This window comes from Chiloscyllium plagiosum, unplaced genomic scaffold (genome assembly GCF_037043375.1).
Source record: "Chiloscyllium plagiosum isolate Xiang-an unplaced genomic scaffold, Cpla_swu_hap1 HiC_scaffold_21, whole genome shotgun sequence".
Taxonomy (NCBI): domain Eukaryota; kingdom Metazoa; phylum Chordata; class Chondrichthyes; order Orectolobiformes; family Hemiscylliidae; genus Chiloscyllium; species Chiloscyllium plagiosum.
This window is the reverse complement of record NW_028270159.1, coordinates 1344130-1367458: the sequence shown is the minus strand read 5'-3', so window position 1 is coordinate 1367458 and position 23329 is coordinate 1344130. Positions and strand designations below refer to the sequence as shown.

Sequence of the window (23329 nt, the reverse complement as noted above, 5' to 3'; positions counted from 1 at the left end):
CCTTCTCTCTTAAACACAACTGTTAAATTAGGCATTTTCCAGTCCTCTAGGACTCTCCCTGACTCTAGTGATTCCTGAAAGAACATGACCAGGGCCCCTACAATCAGTCCTCAGCTATCTCCTTCTATGGCATGTAGTCATAGTCATAAAGATATACAGCACAGAAACAGACCCTTCAGTCTAACTCATCAATACCAACCAGGTATCCTAAATTAATCTTGTACAATTTGCCAGCATCTGACGCATATTCCTCTAAACCCTTCCCATTAATATACCTGTCCAGATGCCTTTAAAATGTTGTAATTGTACCAGCCTCCACCACTTCCTCTGGCAGTTCATTCCCATACATGCACCACCCTCTGTGTGAAAAAGTTGGCCCTTAGGTCCCTTTTAAATCTTTCCCCTCTCACCTTAAACCTATGCCTTCCAGTTGTGGACTCACCCACCTATGCCATCTAGTTTTGGGGGAAAGACTTTGATTATTCACTCTATCCATAGCGTCAGCCTATTCAGCCTCTCCCGATAGCTCGAACCCTGGCAACATCCTTGTAAATCTTTTCTGAACTCTTTCAGGTTTAACAGCACCTTCCCAATAGCAGGGAAGTGAACACAGTATTCCAAAAGTGGCCTAAACAATCTCCTGTACAGCTGCAATATGACCTCCTATACTCAGCAAACTGACCAATAAAGGGAAGTGTACCAAACACTTTTTCACTACCCTGTCTACCTGCAACTCCACTTTTGAGGAACTGTGAACCTGCACTCCAAGGTCTCTTTGGTCAGCAGTTCCTTACCATTAAATGCATAAGTCCTGCCCTGATTTGCCATATCAAAATGTGGCACCTCACAGTTATCTAAATTAAACTCCATCTGCCATTCCTCAGCCCATCCGATCGAGGTCTTGTTATACTCTGAGGTAACCTTCTTTGCTGTTCACTGCACCACCAATTTTGACAATCCATCTGGTGTGGGTGATTTATCTGCCTTCAAATCTTTCAGTTTCCCCATCACCACCTTTTCAGTGATGGCTACATTCACCTCTGCCGCGACTTTCTTCAAGTTCTGGTGTGCTGCTGGTTTCTTCCACGAAGAAAACTAGAGTCATAGAGATGTACAGCACGGAAACAGACCCTTAAGTCCAACTGTCTATGCCGACCAGATATCCCAACCCAATCTAGTCCCACCTGCCAGCACCCGGCCCATATCCCTCCAAACCCTTCCTATTCATATACCCATCCAAATGCCTCTTAAATGTTGTAATTATACCAGCCTCCACCACATCCTCTGGCAGCTCATTCCATACACATAACTAGCTCTGCGTGAAAACGTTGTCCCTTAGGTCTCTTTTATATCTTTCCCCTCTCACCCTAAACCTATACCCTCTAGTTCTGGACTCCCCGACCCCAGGGAAAAGACTTTGGCTACTTATCTTATCCATGCCCCTCATAATTTTGTAAACCTCTATAAGGTCACCCCTCAGCCTCCGACGCTCCAGTGAAAACAGTCCCAGCCTGTTCAGCCTCTCCCTGTAGCTCAAATCCTCCAACCCTGGCAACATCCTTGTAAATCTTTTCTGAACCCTTTCAAGTTTCACAACATCTTTCCAATAGGAAGGAGACCAGAATTGCACGCAATATTCCAACAGTGGCCTAACCAATGTCCTGTACAGCCGCAACATGACCTCCCAACTCCTGTACTCAATACTCTGACCAATAAAGGAACGCATACCAAACGCCTTCTTCACTATCCTATCTACCTGCGACTCCACTTTCAAGGAGCTATGAACCTGCACTCTAAGGTCTCTTTGTTCAGCAACACTTCCTAGGATCTTACCATGAAGTGTATAAGTCCTGCTCAGATTTGCTTTCCCAAAATGCAGCACCTTGCATTTATCTGAATTAAACTCCATCTGCCGCTTCTCACCCCATTGTCCCATCTGGTCCAGATCCTGTTGTAATCTGAGGTAACCCTCTTCGCTGTCCACTACACCTCCAATTTTGGTGTCATCTGCAAACTTACTAACTGTACCTCTTATGCTCGCATCCAAATCATTTATGTAAATGACAAAAAGTAGAGGGCCCAGCACCGATCCTTATGGCACTCCACTGGTCACAGGCCTCCAGTCTGAAAAACAACCCTCCACCACCACCCTCTGTCTTGTACCTTTGAGCCAATTCTGTATCCAAATGGCTAGTTCTCCCTGTATTCCATGAGATCTAACCTTGCTAATCAGTATCCCATGGGGAACCTTGTCGAACGCCTTGCTGAAGTCCATATAGATCACATCTACCGCTCTACCCTCATCAATCTTCTTTGTTACTTCTTCAAAAAACTCAATCAAGTTTGTGAGACATGATTTCCCACGCACAAAGCCATGTTGACTATCCCTAATCAGTCCTTGCCTTTCCAAATGCATGTACATCCTGTCCCTCAGGATTCCTTCCAACAACTTGTTCACCACTGAGGTCAGACTCACAGGTCTATAGTTCCCTGGCTTGTCTAACTAATGCGAAGTACCTGTTCAGTTTCTCAGCCATTTCTTTGTTCCCCATTACTACTTCTCCAGCTTCATTTTCCAGTGATCCAATGTCCACTTTTGCCTTTAACATAGAACATTACAGAGCATTATAGACCCTTCGGCCCTCGCTGTTGTGCCGCCCTGTGAAACCAATCTGAAGCCCATCTAACCTGCACTATTCCATTCTCATCCATAGGCCTACCCAATGACCATTTAAATGCCTGTAAAGTTGGTGAATGTACAACTGTTGCAGGCAGTGTGTTCCACGCCCTTACTACTCTCTTGAGTAAAGAAGTTACCTCTGACATCTATCCTATATCTATCATCCCTCAATTTGAAGCTCTGCCCCCTCGTGCTATCCATCACCATCCTTGGAAAAAGGCTGTCATTGTCCACCCAATCTAACCCTCTGATTATCTTATATGTCTCAAATAAGTCACTTCTCAACCTTGTCTCTAACAAAAACAACCTCATGTCCCTCAACCTTCCCTCATAAGACCTTCCCTCATAAGACATCCTAGTAAATCTCCTCTGAACCCTTTCCAAAGCTTCCACATCCTTCCTATAATACAGTGACCAGAACTGCACGCAATATCCCAAGTGTGGCCGCACCAGAGTTTTGTACAGCTGCAGTATGACCTTATAGTTCTGAAACTCAATCCCTCTACTAATAAACGGTAACACATCATATGCTTTCTTAACAGCCCTATCAACCTGGGTGGAGACTTGGAGGGATCTATGTAGATGGACACCAAGATCTTTCTGCTCATCCACACTACCAAAAATCTTACCATTAGCCTAGTACTCTGCATTCCTGTTACTCCATCCAAAGTGAATCACCTCACACTTTTCTGCATTAAACTCCATTTGCCACCTCTCAGCCTAGCTCTGCAGCTTATCCATGTCCCTCTGTAACCTACAACATCCTTCTGCACTCTTCACAACTCTACTGACCTTAGTCTCATTTGCAAATTTACTAACAATCCTTCTATGCCCTCATCCAGGTCATTTATAAAACAACAGTGGACCCAAAACAGATCCTTGCGGTACACCGCTAGTAACCGAACTCCAGAATGAACATTTCATATCAACCACCACCCTCTGTCTTCTTTCAGCTAGCCAGTTTCTGATCCAAACTACTAAATCGCCCTCAATCTCATGCCTCCGTATTTTATGCAGTAGCCTAATATGGGGAACCTTATCAAACGCCTTACTGAAATCTATATATACCACATCAACCGCTTTACTCTCATCCACCTGTTTGGTCACCTTGTCAAAGAACACAATAAACTTTTGTCTTATCTTTTAGATATCTAAACAAACTCTTTCAATCTTCATTTATATTTCTAGCTAGCTCACTCTCCTATTTCATCTTCCCGCCCCTTATTGCTTTTTTAAGGTTTTAAAGATTTCCCACTCCTCTGCCATCTCACTAGTCTTCACCACATTGTCTGCTTTTTCTTTTGCTTTTATGCTGCCCCTGACGTCCTTTGTCAGCCATGGTTGCTTCATCGTCTCCTTAGTATGTTTCTTTTTCCTTGAGATGAACTTCTGTGCCCTCCGAATTATGCCCAGAAAATCCGGTCGTTGCTGCTCCACCCCTTTGCCTGCTGCTCCCTTTCCAAGTAACTGTGGCTAGCTTCTCCCTCATGTTTTTGTGGACTCAATTGTAATACTGTTGCATCTCATTCAATCTTCTCCTCAAACTGAAGGGTGAATTCTATCATATTATGGTCGCTGCACCCCTGGGTTTCTTTCACCTTCAGCTCCCGAATTAAGTCTGCTTCATTACACATTACTCAATCCGGAATTGCCCATTTGCTATTAGGATCTACAACAAGCTGCCTCCAAAAAAACCATTTCATAGACATTCCATGAATCTCATTTTTTGAGATTTCCTACCAATCTGATATTCCCAGGCCACCTACATATTAAAGTCCCCCATGATTATTGTAATTGCACCTTTCTTACATGCCCTTTCTAGCTTCTGATTTATTTTCTCCCCACATCCCGAGACCTGCTAGGGGACATGTACATAACTCCCATCAGGATCTGTAGATTAGCTATCTTTAGAAAATTCATATTATAACTTTCAGATATATGATACGAAACCAAATGTCTACGGACGGATGCAATTTCATAATTACACAGCACTTGCTGAAGAAACCAGAGTATGCTAATGCCTGTACTAACAACAAATTTAAGATAATCAATTGAGTGCATTGTTCGACTCATTTACATACTAGATGCAGAATGCATCCATATCCAGGGACCTATTCTCTGCAAATGAAAGGAATATGTTCAAGTTTTGTCCCTTTCCTGAGTGCTTGCAAAACCTATAGTTGCTTGTTGCTTTTTCCATGATAAAGCTTCAGCCAATCAGAGTTTACTTGCAAACCAACAGCGTCCTTTCTCCCGTAATATAAATTATTGTGATTCTTTGAAACTTGACATTCTTGGCATTTGTCCTGAAGAGTGCTTGACAAGACGCTTTGACAACATGACGTTGCAGCACCGCTCAAGTTTTGTGCTACCAAACAATTATAATTATTGAATCAACTCATCCTAAAATGTATAAGTCATCATTATATTAGATTATATGTAAAACTTAAAGTTTGATTAAATATTAAACCATCTTTTAAGCTAGATTACATCTAGGTTTTGGGGAGTAATTTAATGACTACAACAGGAGTGTCTCCCATTGGTTGACGAATTGATGAACTCCATTGGTTTCTCTCTGGGAGTCCCTCCACAATTATGAGGTAAGCCTATGGAATTCTCTACAACAGAAAGCGGTTGAAGACAAAACTTTGAATATTTTCAAGAAGGAGTTAGGTATTGTTCTTAGGGCTTCAGGGATCTAAGAGTATGAGGAGAAAATGGCAACAGAGTACTGAGTTAATTGATCAACCATTGAATAGGTAGAGCAGGCTTAAAGAGTTCAATGGCCTGTTCCTGCTCCTATTTTCTATGTTTCTGTGAGTGATAGCTATAGCCAATACTGTACGGGGGACTACACAGAGGATCAGAGATGGAGTCAACTAACTGGGGAGGAAGGAGTGCACCAAAGAATGGGAACCTGCCAGGGTGAAGTGGTTGGAGAGAATGTGGAGGTGGTTGGAGTCAATTGCAAGAGCAGGAATGGCTTCCTGTGGGTCCTCTCTTTCCCAATGCCAGATCACAGAGTCATAGAGCACAGAAAGAGACCATTCAGTTCAACTGGTCCATGCCAAAAATAATCACAACTAAATTAGTCCCATCAGCTTGCTTCTGGCCCATTTCTCTCCAAATCTTTCCTATTCATGTACTTATCCAAATGTTGTAACTGCACTGACATCCACCATTCCCTCAGGAAGTTCACTTCACACATGAACCACTATCTGTAAAATATTTGCTCCTCATTGTCATTTTTAAACTTCACTCACCTTAAAAATGTGTCCCCAGTCTTGAAAATCCCCCACCTTAGGGAAAAGTCAACTACCATTAACCCTGTCTATACCCCTCATGATCTTATAAACTTCTATCAGTTCGCCTCTTAACCTCTTCCACTCCAGTGAAAAAAGTCCCAGTTTATCTACCCTTTCTTTATAACTCAACTTTCCATACCTGGCAACATCCTAGTAAATTTCTTCTGAACCCTCTCCAGCTTAATAGTATCCTTCCTACAGCTAGATGACCAAAACTGGATACAGATTTCCAGAAGAGGCCTCACCAGTATCTTGTACAACCTCAACACGATGTCCCAATTCAAATACTCAAGGACTGAGCAATGAAGGCAAGCATACCATACACATTTTTAACTACTCTGTCTATATGTGACGCAAACTTAAAAGAATTATGTACCTGCACCCCTAGGTCCCTTTGTTTTACACTATCCAACGTCCTACCATTAACTGTATAAGTTCAACCCTTGTTTGTTTTACCAAAATGCAATACCCTGCATGTATCCAGATCAAACTCCATGTGCCATTTATCAGTGCACTAACCCATTTGATCAAGTTCCCTTTGTAATCTTAGAAAACCACCTTCACTGTTTACTATGGCACCAATTGTGGTGTCATCCACAAACTTACTAACCGTGCCTTCTATATTGTCATCCAGGTCATTTATACAAATTACAAACAAAAGAGGACCCGGAACTGACCTCTGTGGAACACTGCTGGTAATGAGCCTCCAGTCCAAAAAAATAACCCTCCACCACCATCCTCTTTTTCCTGTCATTCAACCAATTCTGTATCCAGTTGACAAGCTCACCCTGAATCTCATGTGACTTAACTTTCCTAATTAGTCTACAGTGCAGAACCTTGTCAAAGGCTTTACTAAAGTCCAAGTAAAAAATGTCTACCACCTCTCCCTTCATCAGTCTTCTTGGTAACTTCCTGTGATACACAGTTTTCCTCACACAAAACCATGCTGACTATCTCTAATCAATTTTTGCCTCTCTAAATGTCCGCAAACCCTATCTTATATAATCACCTCCAACAATTTACCCACAGCCAAAGTCAGAGTCACAGATCTGTAGTTCCTAGGCTTCTCCTTGCAACCTTTCTTAAACAAAGGTACAACAAAAGCACCCTCCAGTCATCAGGCACTTCACCCGTAGTTATATGTGATGCAAACTTTTCTGCAAGGTGTCCTAGATGATGTAGAGCTTCTTGAATTTTGTTGGAGCTGCACCCATTCAGGCAAGTGGGGAGTATTCCATCACATTCCCGACTTGTGCCTTGTAGATGGACAGACTCTAGGGAGTCAAAAGGTGAGTTACTTGCTGGGGTATTCCCAGCCTCTGACCTGCTCTTGTGGCCAATGAGTTTAAGGATGAGTTCAGTTGAGTTTTTGGTCAATGATAAGCTTCCAGAATATTGATAGTGGGGGATTCAGTGATACTAACACCATTGAATGTCAAGGAGGTGATGGTTAGATTATCTCTTATTGGTGATGGTCATAGCCTGGCATTTGTGTGGCACTAATGTTACTTGCCTAAACTTAGACTATAAGACAGAGGAGCAGAAATTAGGGCATTCAGCCGATCCAGTCTGCTCCAACATTCAATCATGGCTGATAAGTTTCTCAACCTCATTCTCCCACTTTCTTCCCGTAACCCTTGATCCCCTCAATACTCAGAACCTGTCTATCTCAGTTTTAAATATACTCATTGACTTGGCCTTCACAGCCTACTGTGGCAATGAATTCCATAGATTCCCCACTCTCTGGCTGAAGAAGTTTCTCCTTCTCTCCAATCTAAAAGGTCTTTCCTTTATTGTAAGGCTGTGTCCTCGGGTCCTAGATCTTCCTAACATCTACTTTGTCCAGGCCATTCAATATTCTGTCAGCCCAAACCTAGATATTCTCCAGATGTTTTTGCATTTGAGAATGGACTGCTTGAGTACCTATTGCGAATGGTGCTGAACATTGTGCAATCATTGGTAAACATCCCCACTTCTGACCTTATGATGGAGGAAAGGTCATTGATGAAGCAGCTGAAGATGGTTGGACCTAAGACACTACCCTGAGGGATTCCTGCAGAGATGTCCTGGAGCTGAGATAACTGACTTCCAACAACCACAACCATCTTCCTATCTGCCAGGTTTCTATCCGACTCCAACCAGCGGAGAAATTGCCCCCTGATACTCATTGATTCCAGTTTTGCTTGGGTTCCATGATACCACACTTGGTCGAATGTTGCCTTGATGTCAAGGGCTGTCACTTTCACCTTACCTCTAGAATTCAGCTCTTTTGTCCATCTTTTAACTAAGGCTGTAATGAGATCAGAAGCTGAGTGGTCCTGGCAGAACCCAAACTGGGTGTTACTGAGCAGGTTATTGGTGAGCAGGTGCTGCTTGATAGCACTGTTGATGACACCTTCCATCACTTTACTGATGATCGAGAGCAGACTGACGGGGTGGTTTCATTTGTCCTGCTTTTTATGTAGAGGACATACCTGGGCAATTTTTCCACATTGTCGGATAGATGCAAGTGTTGTAACTGTACTGAAACAGCTTGGCTAGGGGAGCAGCAAGTTCTGGAGCATAAGTCTTCAGTACTATTGTTAGAATTGTCAGGGCCCATAGCCTTTGCAGTATCCAGTGTCACCAACCATTTTTGGGTGGCACAGTGGCGGAATGGTTAGCACTGCTGCCTCACAGCACCATGGTCCCAGGTTCGATTCCAGCCTCAAACAACTGTCTGTGTGGAGTTTGCACATTCTCCCTGTGTCTGCGTGGGTTTCCTCCGGGTGCTCCTGTTTCCTCCCACAGTCACAAAAGATGCGCAGACCAGGTGAATTGGCCATGTTAAATTGCCCATACTGTTCGGTCCATTAGTCGGGGGGGGGGGTGGGTGGGTTGCTCTTCGGAGGGTCACTGTGGACTTGTTGGGCCGAAGGGCCTGTTTCCACACTGTAGGGAATCTAATCTAATTTCTTAATGTCATGTAGAATGAAATGAATTGGCTGATCACTGGTGGAGGCCGAGATGGATCATCCACTCGGAACTTCTGGCTGAAGATTGCTGTAAAAGCTTCAGCCTTATCTTTTGCACTGGTGTGCTGGACTCTTCCATCATAGAGGATGGAGATATTTGTGGAGCCTCCTCCTCCACTGAGTTGTTTAATTGTCTGCTACCATTCACGACTGGATGTGGTAGGACTGCTGAGCTTGGATCTGATCCATCGGTTATGGGATCGCTTAGCTCTATCTAACACTTGCTCCTTTGATAGTTGGAAGCAATAGGATATGTTGGGCAAAATCCCCAAATTGCAAGTACCTCATCTGTTGCTGGTTGATTATAAATGGCAGTAGAATGAGACCCTTAAGTGGCCTTAGTTGGCTTCTGGGTAGGAAAGGTGCCACAAGCTCACAACCCCTACCACCCCCACCCAATCACCATCAGATGTAATCAGAGAGAGGTGATGACATCTCCATCTGACATCCTCTTGCCTGACCAAACAACCTGCGTCCACCTCCAAACTCACTTCAGAGTGGGGGTATTAAATTGTGATGTGGAAGTGCATATTGGGAGGTTGGATGTTTGCAAACTGTAAATAATTCTCTAATCCTGATGCTATGAGATAATATTGGATGAAAATTAATGCATTGACCATTTCTCTGTGTACTGTTTTAGTTGTGTTTGTAAACTATTCATTTTGGAAACATTATTGTATCCTCTATAATGGCAGAGGGAGAAAGTTGAAATAAATATGATAAATATTTGTCCTTAAGAATTGTTCTTAATTGTCCTTAAGACAATGTTCCCTCCCTCCATGTGTCTTTGGGGACAATACCTTTTGAAACATAACCATTTGAAATGTAAGCACTTGAGATTAGGTTCCGAACACTTGAATGCCTGCTGTAACTTTCCAAGGTAGCTTGACAGATGTAACCCTATAAAGTTATTAGAATGTTCTGACTCATTTAGAAGTAACTGAAATTAACTTTATGTATTTCTTTGTATTATATGGGTCTGATTTTGCTACAACCTGGAGGTATTGAGCTCATTTGGGCTAGATCAGGTTATTAATATTGCAGTTGAGAAATTTATAGTTGGTTTAACCAATATTAAAGATTACTTGAATAACCTGGAGAAATGATAAATTAAGTATTTGTCCTAACGTTGTGTTTATAAGAGATAGAATAGATTTATTAAATTCAAGATTTCATTCATGGTTCTAATTTAAAGATACCTTTCTGGTTTGCTTCCATTAGTGCAATACAACGTGTGGCAGAGGAATGAAAAGGAGAGTTGTTCTATGTGTGGGAATAGTAAATGGAAAAGTTAAAATTTCCAATCCCGAAGAATGTGATACCACTCAGAAGTTGATTGAAGAAACAACGTGCTTTGAGCGTCCATGTTTCAAATGGTTTACTACTTCATGGTCTGAGGTAATAATAGCAGTATCTGCTACATTTTTCTTTAATTTCCCAAAGATGGAATTTTCCCTTTCCCTGGTGCACTGTGTGTAATGGTGAGTAAATAGGTGAGAATGCAAAAATCAGATTTTCCCCCAAAATGCTTAAATCGCAGCTTCAGAATTTTGCCATGAGCAGCTCCATAGTTACCACCCTCCTGATCCTTGAACCATGTAAGTCAACATCTAATCAGTTGTATTGGGCATTCCATGAGAAGTTTTGGGCCCAATACCTAAGGAAGAATGTGTTGGTCTTTAAGAGGGTCCACAGGAGGTTCATAAGAATGATAAGGATGAAAGACTTGTCAGAAAAGGAGTGGTTGAGGACTCTGGATCTGTACTTGATTGAATTTAGATGGATATGGGGGGGAGATCTCATTGAAACTTACAGAATACTAAGAGACCTGGACAGAGTGGCCATGAAGTCAGCCTCAAAGAGACAATCCTTTAGAACTGACATAAGGAGGAATCTTTTCAGTCAGAGTATGGTGAATCTGTGGAACTCATTGTTGCAGTGGTCTGTGGAGGCCAAGTCATTGAGTGCATTAAAGACTGAGATAGATAGGTTCTTGATTAGTAAGAGGATCAAGGGTTACAGGGAGAAGATTAGAATGGAGTTCAGAAACATGTTAACCATGACCGAATGGTAGAACAGACTGGGTGAGCTTAATGGCCTAATTCTGCTGCTGTATCTTGTGGTCTAAGCTACTACCTTACAGCACATGATTTTGCCAGCTCTCGGACCAAGTCAGATATCATTTCAGCCCTTCAGCACTTTACTTGGAGCTCATGGGCACCTTTTGATTTGCATGCAGGGACACACTCATTGTTGTGGTTCTGTTCGCCGAGCTGGGACTTTGTGTTGCAGACGTTTCGTCCCCTGTCAAGGTGACATCCTCAGTGCTTGGGAGCCTCCTGTGAAGCGCTTCTGTGATGTCTCCTCCGGCATTTATAGTGATTTGTATCTGCCGCTTCCAGCTGTCCGCTGCAGTGGACGGTATATTGGGTCCAGGTCGATGTGCTTGTTGATTGAATCAGTGGATGAGTGCCATGCCTCTAGGAATTCCCTGGCTGTTCTCTGTTTGGCTTGTCCGATAATAGTAATGTTGTCCCAGTCGAACTCATGTTGCTTGTCATCTGAGTGTGTGGCTACTAAGGATAGCTGGTCATGTCGTTTCGTGGCTGATTGGTGTTCATGGGGGGGATGCGGATCGTTAGCTGTCTTCCTGTTTGTCCTATGTAGTGTTTTGTGCAGTCTTTGCATGGGATTTTGTACACTACATTGGTTTTGCTCATGCTGGATATCGGGTCCTTCATCCTGGTGAGTTGTTGTCTGAGAGTGGCTGTTGGTTTGTGTGCTGTTATGAGTCCTATATGTTTCTGTACAGCACTGTGCTACATCAATGGCAGAACTTCAGCGAGTGCTAGAAGTTTACATGGCCATATACAAGTGTCTAGGGGGAGCAGTTCTAAGTGGGTGAAGGGCCATTATAGTCAGTCGAGGTAACACAACATTCAGTAAGGAGCCTCGTTCTGTTCTAGTCCAAGGGTTGACCATAGTCAATCAGGCATTTGATTTTACGAGTCCAGAGATCCATGTCATAGAAGTCCAGGGACAGGCTCATGGTCAGTTCTGCAGGTTAACTGCAAGCAGTCAAGGGATTACCATTGGAATGTTATTGAAATAGTAGTATGTGTGTGTTGGAATTTAGGAAGAATTGCATGTGTGAAGTGAGGGAGAAAGATTGGTTACAATGTGTATCTCTGTGTAAGTGGAAAGGCAGGGGGTGTTTTGCAAGGGAGATGAGGGTCTTCATAAAAAACTCAATCACCAGGGAATATAGAAAGGTTTGCTGAAGTCTAAAATAAGAACGATAAAGCTGGAAAAATATCAACATTTTTCGGACAGAAATAGCTAAAGTTTTAGGCCAATGAGCTGGTGATTCTCAGTTCCAACATCTGCAGTATTTTGCTTTTGTCTAAAACCTGCACAAATGCATAAAATAATAATGCATTTACAGAATGGAAACAGATTTATTTCTATATATATATGTATCTGATAGATGAGCTCAATAATTATATACAGAATGTGATTATGTTTTATTGCTGTTTTGATATTGCTGGAATCCAGCGTTAGTTACAGTTTCAAGAGATTTTTAATGTTTTAAGACCATAAGACATAGGAGCGGAAGTAAGGCCATTCAGCCCATCGAGTCCACTCCGCCATTCAATCATGGCTGATGGGCATTTCAACTCCACTTACCCGCATTCTCCCTATAGCCCTTAATTCCTTGTGACATCAAGAATTTATCAATTTCTGCCTTGAAGACATTTAGCGTCCCAGCCTCCATTGCACTGTGTGGCAATGAATTCCACAGGCCCACCACTCTCTAGCTGAAGAAATGTCTCCGCATTTCTGTTCTGAATTTACCCACTCTAATTCTAAGACTGTGTCCACGGGTCCTAGTCTCCTCGCCTAACGGAAACAATTTCCTAGCGTCCACCCTCTACAAGCCATGTATTATCTTGTAAGTTTCTATTAGATCTCCCCTTAATCTTCTAAACTCCAATGAATACAATCCCAGGATCCTCAGCCGTTCCTCCTATGTTAGACCTACCATTCCAGGGATCATCCATGTGAATCTCTGCTGGACACGTTCCAGTGCCAGTATGACCAAAACTGGACACAGTACTCCAAATGGGGCCTAACCAGAGCTTTATAAATTCATTCATGGGATGTTGCTGGCTTGTTGTCTATCCCTAATTGCCTTTGAGAAGGTGATGGTGAGTTAATATGGGATCACATTACCAAATCGTTTGTGAGGCATTGCCATATTCCTTTGCTTCGCTTTTTGTGTTTTTAATCTAGCAAAGTGATATTGGTTTCGCTTCCATCCTGGATTGCATGCACTAACTGCATTCACTGCTGAAATGCCAAGGTCACTTTGCTGATTTGATAGGAAAGTATTGGTCCACAGTCTGGATAACAATTGAAGAAAAACAAAGGCACAACTAATTTTTCCATTCACTTGAAGTCTAATAATTACACCTATTTGAAGTGACCTATGCATTTATATTTCACTGCAGTGTGTTAAAAATTGCTCTGATTATACAAATCCTTATCATGCAAATATTTTAGACCTTTCTTCCTTTGGCCACTGTCATCCCTTCTCACTTAGTTCAGTCTTTCTTTCTACTGGGTTGTTTTTCTCCTTTATTAACATTGTTATTCCTTGATTTTTCCAAATTCCCCTGTCCTTGATTGTCCATAAGTAAGTATTTTCGCATGCAATGTTATGGCTTCTTTTTCTATTTTTCTACTAAATTAATAAAATATCTTTTTCTCACCAAGTTAGTTAAGTGGAACTGAGAAATAAGGATTGGGATTGTACTATAGACACAATGCCCCCCCCCCTCCCTCAAACAAGAAATTGAGAAACAAATTTGAAAGGAGATCTCAGTTATCTGTAAGAGTAATAGAATGGTAATGGTAGGGGATTTTAACTTTCCAAACATATACTGGGACTGCCATAATGTTAAGGGCTAGGATGGGGAGGAATTTATTAAGTGTGTGCAAGAAAACTTTCTGATTCAGTGTTGGGATGTACCTGCTGGAAAAGGTGCAAAACTTTCAACTCTTGGGAACTAAGGCAGGACAGGTGACTGAGGTGTCAGTGGGGGAGCACTTTGGGGCCAGCGACCATAATTCTGTTAGTTTTAAAAGAGTGATGGAAAAGGTAAGACTGGATCTTTAAGTTAAATTTCTAAATTGAAGGAAGGCCAATTTTGACTATTAGGCAAGAACTTTCAAAAGTTGACTGGGTGGGGGTGGGGTGCAGATGTTTGCAGGTAAAGAGACGGCTGGAAAATGGGAAGCCTTCAGAAATGAGATACCAAGAGTCCAGAAACAGTATGTTCCTATTAGGGTGAAAGGCAAGGATGGTAGGTGAATGGAATGCTTGATGACTAGAGAAATTGAGGGTTTGGGCAAATTACATACAGCAGAGATTAAATGAATCTTTACAAGAGTATAAAGGCAGTAGGGGTATACTTAAGACAGAAATCAAGAGGGCAAAAAGAGGACATTAGATAGCTTTGGCAAATAGGGTTAAAGAGAATCCAAAGGGATTTTATAAATACATTAAGGACGAAAGGGTAACTCGGGAGAGAATAGGACCCCTTAAAGATCAGCCAGGCCACCAATGTGTGGAACCGCAGGAGATGGAGGAGATACTAAATGAGTATTTTGCATGTGTTCACTATGGAGAAAGGTATGGAAGATATAGAACGTGGGGAAATAAACAGCAATGTCTATTGAAAAATGTCTACATTAGAGAGGAGGTGGTGCTGGATGTCTTAACATGCATAAAGGTGGATAAATCCCCAGAACCTGATGTGTCCCAGGTGTACCCTGGAACTCTGTGGGAAGCTAAGGAAGTGATTGCTGGGCCCCTTGCTGAGATACTTGTATCATCCACAGCCACAGGTGAGGGCTGGAAGACCTGAGTTTGGTTAATGTGGTGCCACTACTTAAGAAAGGTAGTAAGGATTGGTGAATCTACATTAGTGGTGGGTAAGTTGTCAGAGAGAATTCTGAGGGACAGGATTTGTGTATTTAGAAAGGCAAGGACCTGATTAGGGATAGGCGAAAGTGAGGACTGCAGATGCTGGAGATCAGAGTCAAGATTAGAGTGATGCTGGAAAAGCACAGCAGGTCAGGCAACATCCGAGGAGGAGGAAGATCAACATTTTGGGAAAAAGCCTTTCATCAGGAATGATTAGGGATTGCCTGATTAGGGATAGTCAACATGGCTTTGAGTGTGGAAAATCATGTCTCACTAATTTATTTATGTTTTTTGAAGAAGTAACGAAGAGAATTGATGAGGGCAGAACGGTAGACATGATCTGTGTGGACTTCAGTAGGTGTTCGACAAGTTTTCTCATGGTAGACTGGTTAGTAAGGTTAGATCACATGGAATACAGGGAGAACTAGCCATTGGATACAGAACTGGTTTGAAGGTGGGAGATACAGGGGGGTGGTGGAGGTTTGCTTTTCAGATTGCAGGTCTGAGACCAGTGGTGTGCTAAATCATGGGTGGGAGAATCCAAAACTAGAGGGCATAGGTTTAAGGTGAGAAGGGAAAGGTTTTAAAGGGACCTAAGGGGCAACTTTTTCACATACAGGATGGTGCATGTATGGAATGATGTGTTTCAGGTTGGCACAATTACAACCTTTAAAAAGCATCTGAATGGGTATATGAATGGGAAGGGCTTAGAAGGATATGGACCAAATGCTGGCAAATGGGACTTGATTAATTTAGGATATCAGGCCAGCGTGGACAAGTTGGACCGAAGGGTCTGTTTCTGTGTTGTACATCTTTATGACTCTATGACTCTATGCCTCTATGACTTTACACAGTGCACTAAGACCTGTGGAGTTGGAGTAAGAATGAGAGATGTGAAATGTTATCAGGGAAAAGAAATTGTCCGAGGATGTGACCCACTCTTGAAACCTGTTGCAAAGCAAAGCTGTGAACTCCAGGCCTGTCCTACCCAGCCGCCAGGTAATAATGCATCGCACTTTTGCTCGTTTTCTTTTTCGCTTTCCAAAGCGATTACACTTACAAATTTAAAGTGCCAGTGGCATGCATAGGAAACATCTGCAGTTCCATTGCAGGAGAAACTTTTCAATGATGAGAAAAGTCCTAACAGTGTTGTAGCTGCAGCCAAGCTATAAAAGATTCCTGGTCAAATGGGGAAACTCTGTATCGTGGACACAATTTTCTTGCTAAACTCCATTGAAGTAAACAAAGGGTTTATTGAGAATGTAAAGATGCACTGGATTTTCTTTTCAAAATAATTTCATTTGTTAACAATTCACTTCACATTCGTTTCACTTTGTTATGTTATTTGTTGAGACTAACTTGATCAGGGATCTCAATGTATTAGCATGCCTCACAGTTGGCACATATTGATGGTTACTGGACATTAGCTTTATCTTGCGTTTTTTTTGTCTACTCTTTATTGGATGTTCATACTATGTCCAGTATTGTAGTCATCACTTTGTGTGTCATAGCTAAACTTGCAGGCTCAGGCTGGGTCTTTCTTTGTGAAGGATCTTTTGAAATCATTCTCAATGTAGATAATATAAATGCTGAACACAAAGCCCTGACAGGACTCTGCTAGCCAAACTCCTGAGATGAACCTGCAGTTGGATAGTACTGACTGCATTCTTTAGGCCAAGCATTTTTTTTAAAAATGTTTATAGGGCAGGGGTGTCACCAGCACTTATGCCTGCACCTAATTGCTTTTGAGAAGTATTAGTGAGCTGCTTTCTTGAACTGCTGCAGTCCATGTGCTATAGGTAGAGCTACAATGCTGATGGGAAGGAACTTCAGGATTTGAACCAGTAATAGTGAAGGAAAAATGATATTATTTCCAAGTCAGGATGGTGAGTGGCTTAGAGGAGAAATTGCAAGCTGTGGTGTTCCCATGTATCTGCTGCCATTGTCCTTCTTGGTGAAAGTGATCATGTATTTGGAAGGTGTTGTCTAAGGATCTTTGGTGAAATTCTGTCATGCACCTTGTAGATAGAACATAGAACATAGAAGAATACAGCGCAGTACAGGCCCTTCGGCCCTCGATGTTGCACCGATCCAAGCCCACCTAACCTACACTAGCCCACTATCCTCCATATGCCTATCCAATGCCCGCTTAAATGCCCATAATGAGGGAGAGTCCACCACTGCTACTGGCAGGGCATTCCATGAACTCACGACTCGCTGAGTAAAGAACCTACCCCTAACATCTGTCCTATACCTACCCCCCCTTAATTTAAAGCTATGCCCCCTTGTAATAGCTGACTCCATATGTGGAAAAAGATTCTCACTGTCGACCCTATCTAAACCCCTAATCATCTTGTACACCTCTATCAAGTCACCCCTAAACCTTCTTTTCTCCAATGAAAACAACCCCAAGTGCCTCAGCCTTTCCTCATACAATCTTTCTACCATACCAGGCAACATCCTGGTAAACCTCCTCTGCACCCGTTCCAGTGCCTCCACATTCTTCTTATAATATGGCGACCAAAACTGCACACAATACTCCAGATGCGGCCGCACCAGAGTCTTATACAACTGCAACATGACCTCAGTACTCCGGAACTCAATTCCTCTACCAATAAAGGCCAGTACGCCATATGCCTTCTTCACCGCACTATTTACCTGGGTGGCAACTTTCAAAGATCTGTGTACATGGACACCAAGATCCCTCTGCTCATCCACACTACCAAGTATCCGACCATTAGCCCAGTACCCCATCTTTTTATTACTCTTACCAAAGTGAATCACCTCACACTTAGCTGCATTGAACTCCATTTGCCACCTTTCTGCCCAGTTCTGCAGCTTATCTATATCCCGCTGTAACCTTCCTCACTGTCTACAACTCCTCCGACTTTTGTATCATCCGCAAACTTGCTCACCCAACCTTCTAACCCCTCCTCCAGGTCATTTATAAAAATGATAAACAGCAATGGTCCCAAAACAGATCCTTGCGGAACACCGCTAGTGACGGCACTCCAAGATGAACCTTTGCCATCAACTACTACCCTCTGTCTTCTTCCAATCCAAACCTCCAACTCACCCTCAATGCCATACCTCCGTATTTTTTGCAGTAGTCTACCATGGGGAACCTTATCAAACGCCTTACTAAAATCCATATACACCACATCTACCGCTTTCCCCTCGTCCACCTCCTTAGTCACCTTCTCAAAGAATTCAATATGGTTTGTGAGGCACGACCTGCCCTTCACAAAACCATGCTGACTATCCTTGATCACATTATTCCTATCCAGATGTTCATAAATCCTATCCCTTACAATTCTCTCTAAGACTTTGCCCACAACAGAAGTGAGACTCACCGGTCTATAGTTACTAGGGTTATCCCTACTCCCCTTCTTGAACAAGGGAACCACATTTGCTAGCCTCCAATCTTCTGGCACTACTCCTGTAGACAACGAGGACATAAAAATCAAGGCCAATGGCTCTGCAATCTCCTCCCTTGCTTCCCAGAGAATCCTAGGATAAATGCCATCAGGCCCAGGGGACTTATCTATTTTCACCCTTTCCAGAATTTCCAACACCTCTTCTCTACATACCTCAAAGCCATCCATTCTACTTAATTGTGACTCAGTACTCGCATTGACAACAATGTCCTGTTCCTGATTGAATACGGACGAAAAGTATTCATTCAGTGTCTCCCCAATCTCTTCAGCCTCCACACGCAACTTCCCACTACTATCCTTGACTGGACCTATTCCTACCCTAATCATTCTTTTATTCCTGACATACCTATAGAAAGCCTTAGGGTTTTCCCTATTCCTACCAACTAAGGACCTTTCATGTCCCCTCCTTGCTGGTCTTAGCTCTCTCTTCAGGTCCTTCCTGGCTATCTTATAACTCTCAATCGCCCCAATTGAACCTTCACGCCTCATCTTTACATAGGCCGCCCTCTTCCATTTAACAAGGGATTCCAATTCCTTATTAAACCACAGCTCCCTCACACGACCCTTTCCTCCCTGCCTGACGGTTTCATACTTATCAAGGACACTCAATAGTTGCTCCTTGAACAAGGTCCACATATCAATTACGCCCTTGCCTTGAAGCTTACTTTTCCAAGCCACACATCCTAAGTCATGCCTCACCGCATCATAATTTCCCTGCCCCCAGCTATAACTCTTGCCCTGTAGTGCATACTTATCCCTCTCCATCACTAGAGTAAAAGTCACCGAATTGTGGTCACTGTCCCCAAAGTGCTCACCTACCTCTAATTCTAACACCTGGCCTGGTTCATTACCCAGAACCAAATCCAGTATGGCCTCACCTCTTGTTGGCCTATCTACATATTGTGTCAGGAAACCCTCTTGCACACATTGGACAAACTAATAGTACACATTGCTCCTATTGTACATTGGAGGGAGTGGATTCTTGCAAATGTGGTGCCAATCAAACAGGCTGCTTTGTCCTGGATGGTGTCCTGGATCGTGTCTTGCTGTACTTGCATACTAAGTTTGTCATTCATATGCCAAGATGCTGAGACCCCTCTGTATCTCAGAGTTCTGCAGTTCTCTCCATTTAAATAATGTGCAATTATTCCTGCCAAAGTTGGAAATTTCACATTTTCCTATATCATACTTCATGTCCCAAATTTGTGCCCACAGACTTAAGCTCTCTGAAAGCCTTAATAAACTCTGTGTGTCCTGTTCACAATTTACCTTCTGACTTAGCTTGGTATCATCAGCAAATTTAATAAAATTCAAAATTAATATAAATTAAGGTCTCAGCGGTGATTCTATTGTACTTTTCATTCCTGGGGGAATTACCTGAAACCAAGCCATTTATTCCCACATTTTGCTTTCTATTAGCCAACCTATCCTCTATTCATACCAATATGTCAATTGTGATAGGGGACTCTCTAATCAGAGACACGGACAGACGTTCCTGTGGCCGACAACGAGATATCAGAATGCTGTGTTGCCTTCCTGGTGCCAGGATCAAGGATATTGCGGAGAAAGTGCAAAAAATTCTCAAAAGGGAGAGGGACCAGCAAGAAGTCATACACATTGGAACTAACGACATAGAAAGAGAAGAGGATGAGACTTTGAGGAGAAAATATAGGAAGTTAGGCAGGAATATAAAAACGAGGTCCTCGAGGGTAATAATATCTGGATTACGCCCGATGCCACAAGCTAGTGAGGGTAGGAATAGGAGGATAGAGCAGATGAATGCATGGCTGAGGAATTGGGGCAGGGGAGAAGGATTCACATTTTTGGATCATTAGAATCTCTTCTGAGGTAAAAGTGACCTGCACAGGAAAGATGGATTGCACCTGAATTGAAAGGGAACTAATATAGTGGCAGGGAGATTTGCTAGAGCTGCTAGGGAGGTTTAGACTAGCAGGAAGGGTGTGGGTTGGACCCAAGAAGATAGTGAGGAAGGAGATCAGTCTGATACTGGTACAGTTGGGAAAAGGAGCAAGTCAAACAGTCAATGTAGGCAGGAGCAAAGCAGAGGACAAGGTAGGACTGATAAGTTAAACTGTATTTATTTCAAAGCAAGAGGCCGAACAGGTAAGGCAGATGAACTCAGGGCATGGTTAAAAACATGGGACTGGGATATCATAGCACTTATAGAGATGTGGCTCAGGAATGGACAGGAGTGGCAGCTTAATGTTCCAGGGTGTAGATGCTATAGGAAGGATGGAAATGAGGGCAAGAGAGGAGGGGTAGTGGCATTTTTGATTAGGGATAACATTATGGCCGTACAGTTAGGGAGGACATTCTTGGGACTAAGTTCATGGAAGTTATTTAAGTGGAACTGGGAAGTAAGAAAGGGATGATCACCTTATTGGGATTGTACTATAGATCCCTCCCCAGTAGTCCACGGCAAATTGAGAAAGAAATTTGTAAGGAGATCTCAGTTGTTTGTAAGAATGATAGGGTGGTTCTGGTAGGGAATTTTAACTTTCCAAACATAGACTGGGACTATCATAATGCTAAAGGCTTGGATGGAGAGGAATTTGTCAATTGTGTACTAGAAAATTTTCTGATTCAATATGTGGATGTATTTACCAGAGAAGGTGCAAAACTTGACTGACTCTTGGGAAATAAAACTAGGTACGTGACTGAGGTGTCAGTGAGGGAACACATTGGGGCCAGTGACCATAATTCTATTAGTTTTAAAGTAGTGATAGAAAGGGATAGATGGAATCTAAAAGTTCCAAATTCAAGGAAGGCCAATTCTGACGGTATTAAACAAGAACTTTCAAAAGTTAATTGGTGTTGGGGTTGGGGGAGGGGGCCAATGTTCCCAGGTAAAGAGTCGGCTGAAATATGGGAAATCTTGGAAAATTAGATAACAAGAGTCCAGAGATACTTTGTTCCTGTTAGAGTGAAGGGCAAGGCTGACAGGTGTAGGGAATGCTGGATGACCAGAGAAATTGAAGTTTTTCAAGAAAAAGAAAGCACATGTCAGGTATAGACAGCAGAGATCGAGTGAGTCCTTAGACGATGGAGTTTTTGGGAGCAGCGAGGAGAGAGGAGTGGGGGCTGGCAGAAGGTAAGTTTCCCATTTAAAAGGGACTGACCTCAAGAGTCAGGCCTCCATTTCTCTTGAGCAGTGAAAAGAGAGGCTGCTGGAACAGTAAGTCACTGCTTCAAAAACTTAGCTCGTGAATAGGTGGAGCGCATGCTGAACAAGAGTGGATATGGGACTGCTGAGTAAGTGAAGTAATATATTTGGGTGTTTGCATTACCCAAAATACTACTTAGGTAGTGTCACCCACCCTCTAACCAAAAAAAAATGTTCTGTGTGCTGGATAGATAAGGTAACTAGTTTATTTTTTATTCTGTATTTTTCTACAGTCTCTGCGAATTTAGATTAGTAGGAATGGTAGTTAAGGCAGTTGAATGTTCCTCCTGCAGAATGTGGGAGGTAATGGTCACCACTAGTGTCCCTGCTGGCTGCATCTGTGGGAAGTGCACCCAACTCTAACTCCTTGAAAACTGCTTTAGTGAACTGGAGCTGGATGAACTTCCGATCATTCGGGAGGTAGAGAGGGTTATTGAGAGGAGTTACAGGGAGGTAGTCACACATCAGGTACAAGAAAAAGGCCGATGGGTTACAGTCAGGGGAAGGAAAGGGAACAGGCAGGCAGTGCAGGGATCCCCTGTGGCCATTCCCTTCCATATCAAGTATGTTGTTTTGGATACTGTTGAGGGGGTGAATGACTTACCGGGGTAAGCCATGGGGTTTAGGTCTCTGGCACAGACTCTGTCCCTATTGCTCAGAAGGGAAGGGAAGTGGAGGAGGAGCAGAGCATTAGTCAATGGGGGCTCCATAGTTTGGGGGACAAATAGGAGATTCTGTGGGAATGAGAGAGACTCACGGTTAGTGTGTTGCCTGCCAGGTGCCACGTGATGTCTGGGATCGTGTTTTTGGGATCCTTGAGAGGGAAGGGGAGCAGCTCCGAGCCATGGTCCACATAAGCAACAATGACATAGGTAGAAAAAGGGATGGGGATTTAAGGCAAAAATGGGGCGGCACAGTGGCTCAGTGGTTAGCACTGCTGCCTCACAGTGCCAGGGACCCGGGTTCGATTCCAGCCTCGGGTGACTGTCTGTGTGGAGGTTGCACATTCTCCCCGTGTTTGCGTGGGTTTCCTCCGGGTTCTCCGGTTTCCTCCCACAGTCCAAAAATGTGCAGGTCAGGTGAATTGGCCATGCTAAATTGTCCATAGTGTCCAGGCATGTGTAGATTAGGTACGTTAGCTAGGAGTAAATGTAGAATAATAGGGTGGGGGAATAGGTCTGGATAGGTTACTCTTCGGAGGGTCAGTGTGGACTTGTTGGGCCGAAAGGTCTGTTTCTCTACTGTAGGGAATCCAAAAATAAAATTCAGGGAGCTAGGGTGGAAGCTTAGTGCGAGAACAAACTGAGTTGTTATCTCTGGTTTGTTGCCCATGCCACATACTAGTGAGGCAAGGAATAGGGAGAGAGAGGAGTTGAACACGTGGCTGCAAGGATGGTGCAGGAGGGAGGGTTTTAGATACCTGGATGACTAGAGGAATTGAAGGGTTGGCTAAGAAAAAGAAGGAAGCATATGTCAAATATAGACAGGATAGATCGAGTGAATCCTTAGAAGAGTATAAAGGCAGTAGGAGTATACTTGAGAGAAATCAGGAACGCAAAAAGGGGACATGAGATAGCTTTAGCAAATAGAGTTAAGGAGAATTCAAAGTGTTTTTACAAATACATTAAGGACAAAAGGTTAACTAGGGAGAGAATAGGGCCCCTCAAAGATCAGCAAGGCGGCCTTTGTGTGGAGCCGCAGAAAATGGGGGAGATATTAA

At 43.0% G+C, this 23329-nt stretch overlaps 1 protein-coding gene across 1 annotated transcript in view; it reads left to right on the top strand.

Moving 5' to 3' along the window:
- The window catches only part of adamtsl2 (ADAMTS like 2), a 241285-nt gene that overhangs the window by 206693 nt on the left and 11263 nt on the right, over positions 1-23329 (top strand). Inside the window, exons 17-18 of the mRNA XM_087998112.1 lie at positions 10221-10397; positions 15843-15987. Of these exons, the coding sequence (XP_087854238.1) occupies positions 10221-10397; positions 15843-15987 (322 nt within the window). The remainder of the gene's footprint in view (positions 1-10220; positions 10398-15842; positions 15988-23329) is intronic.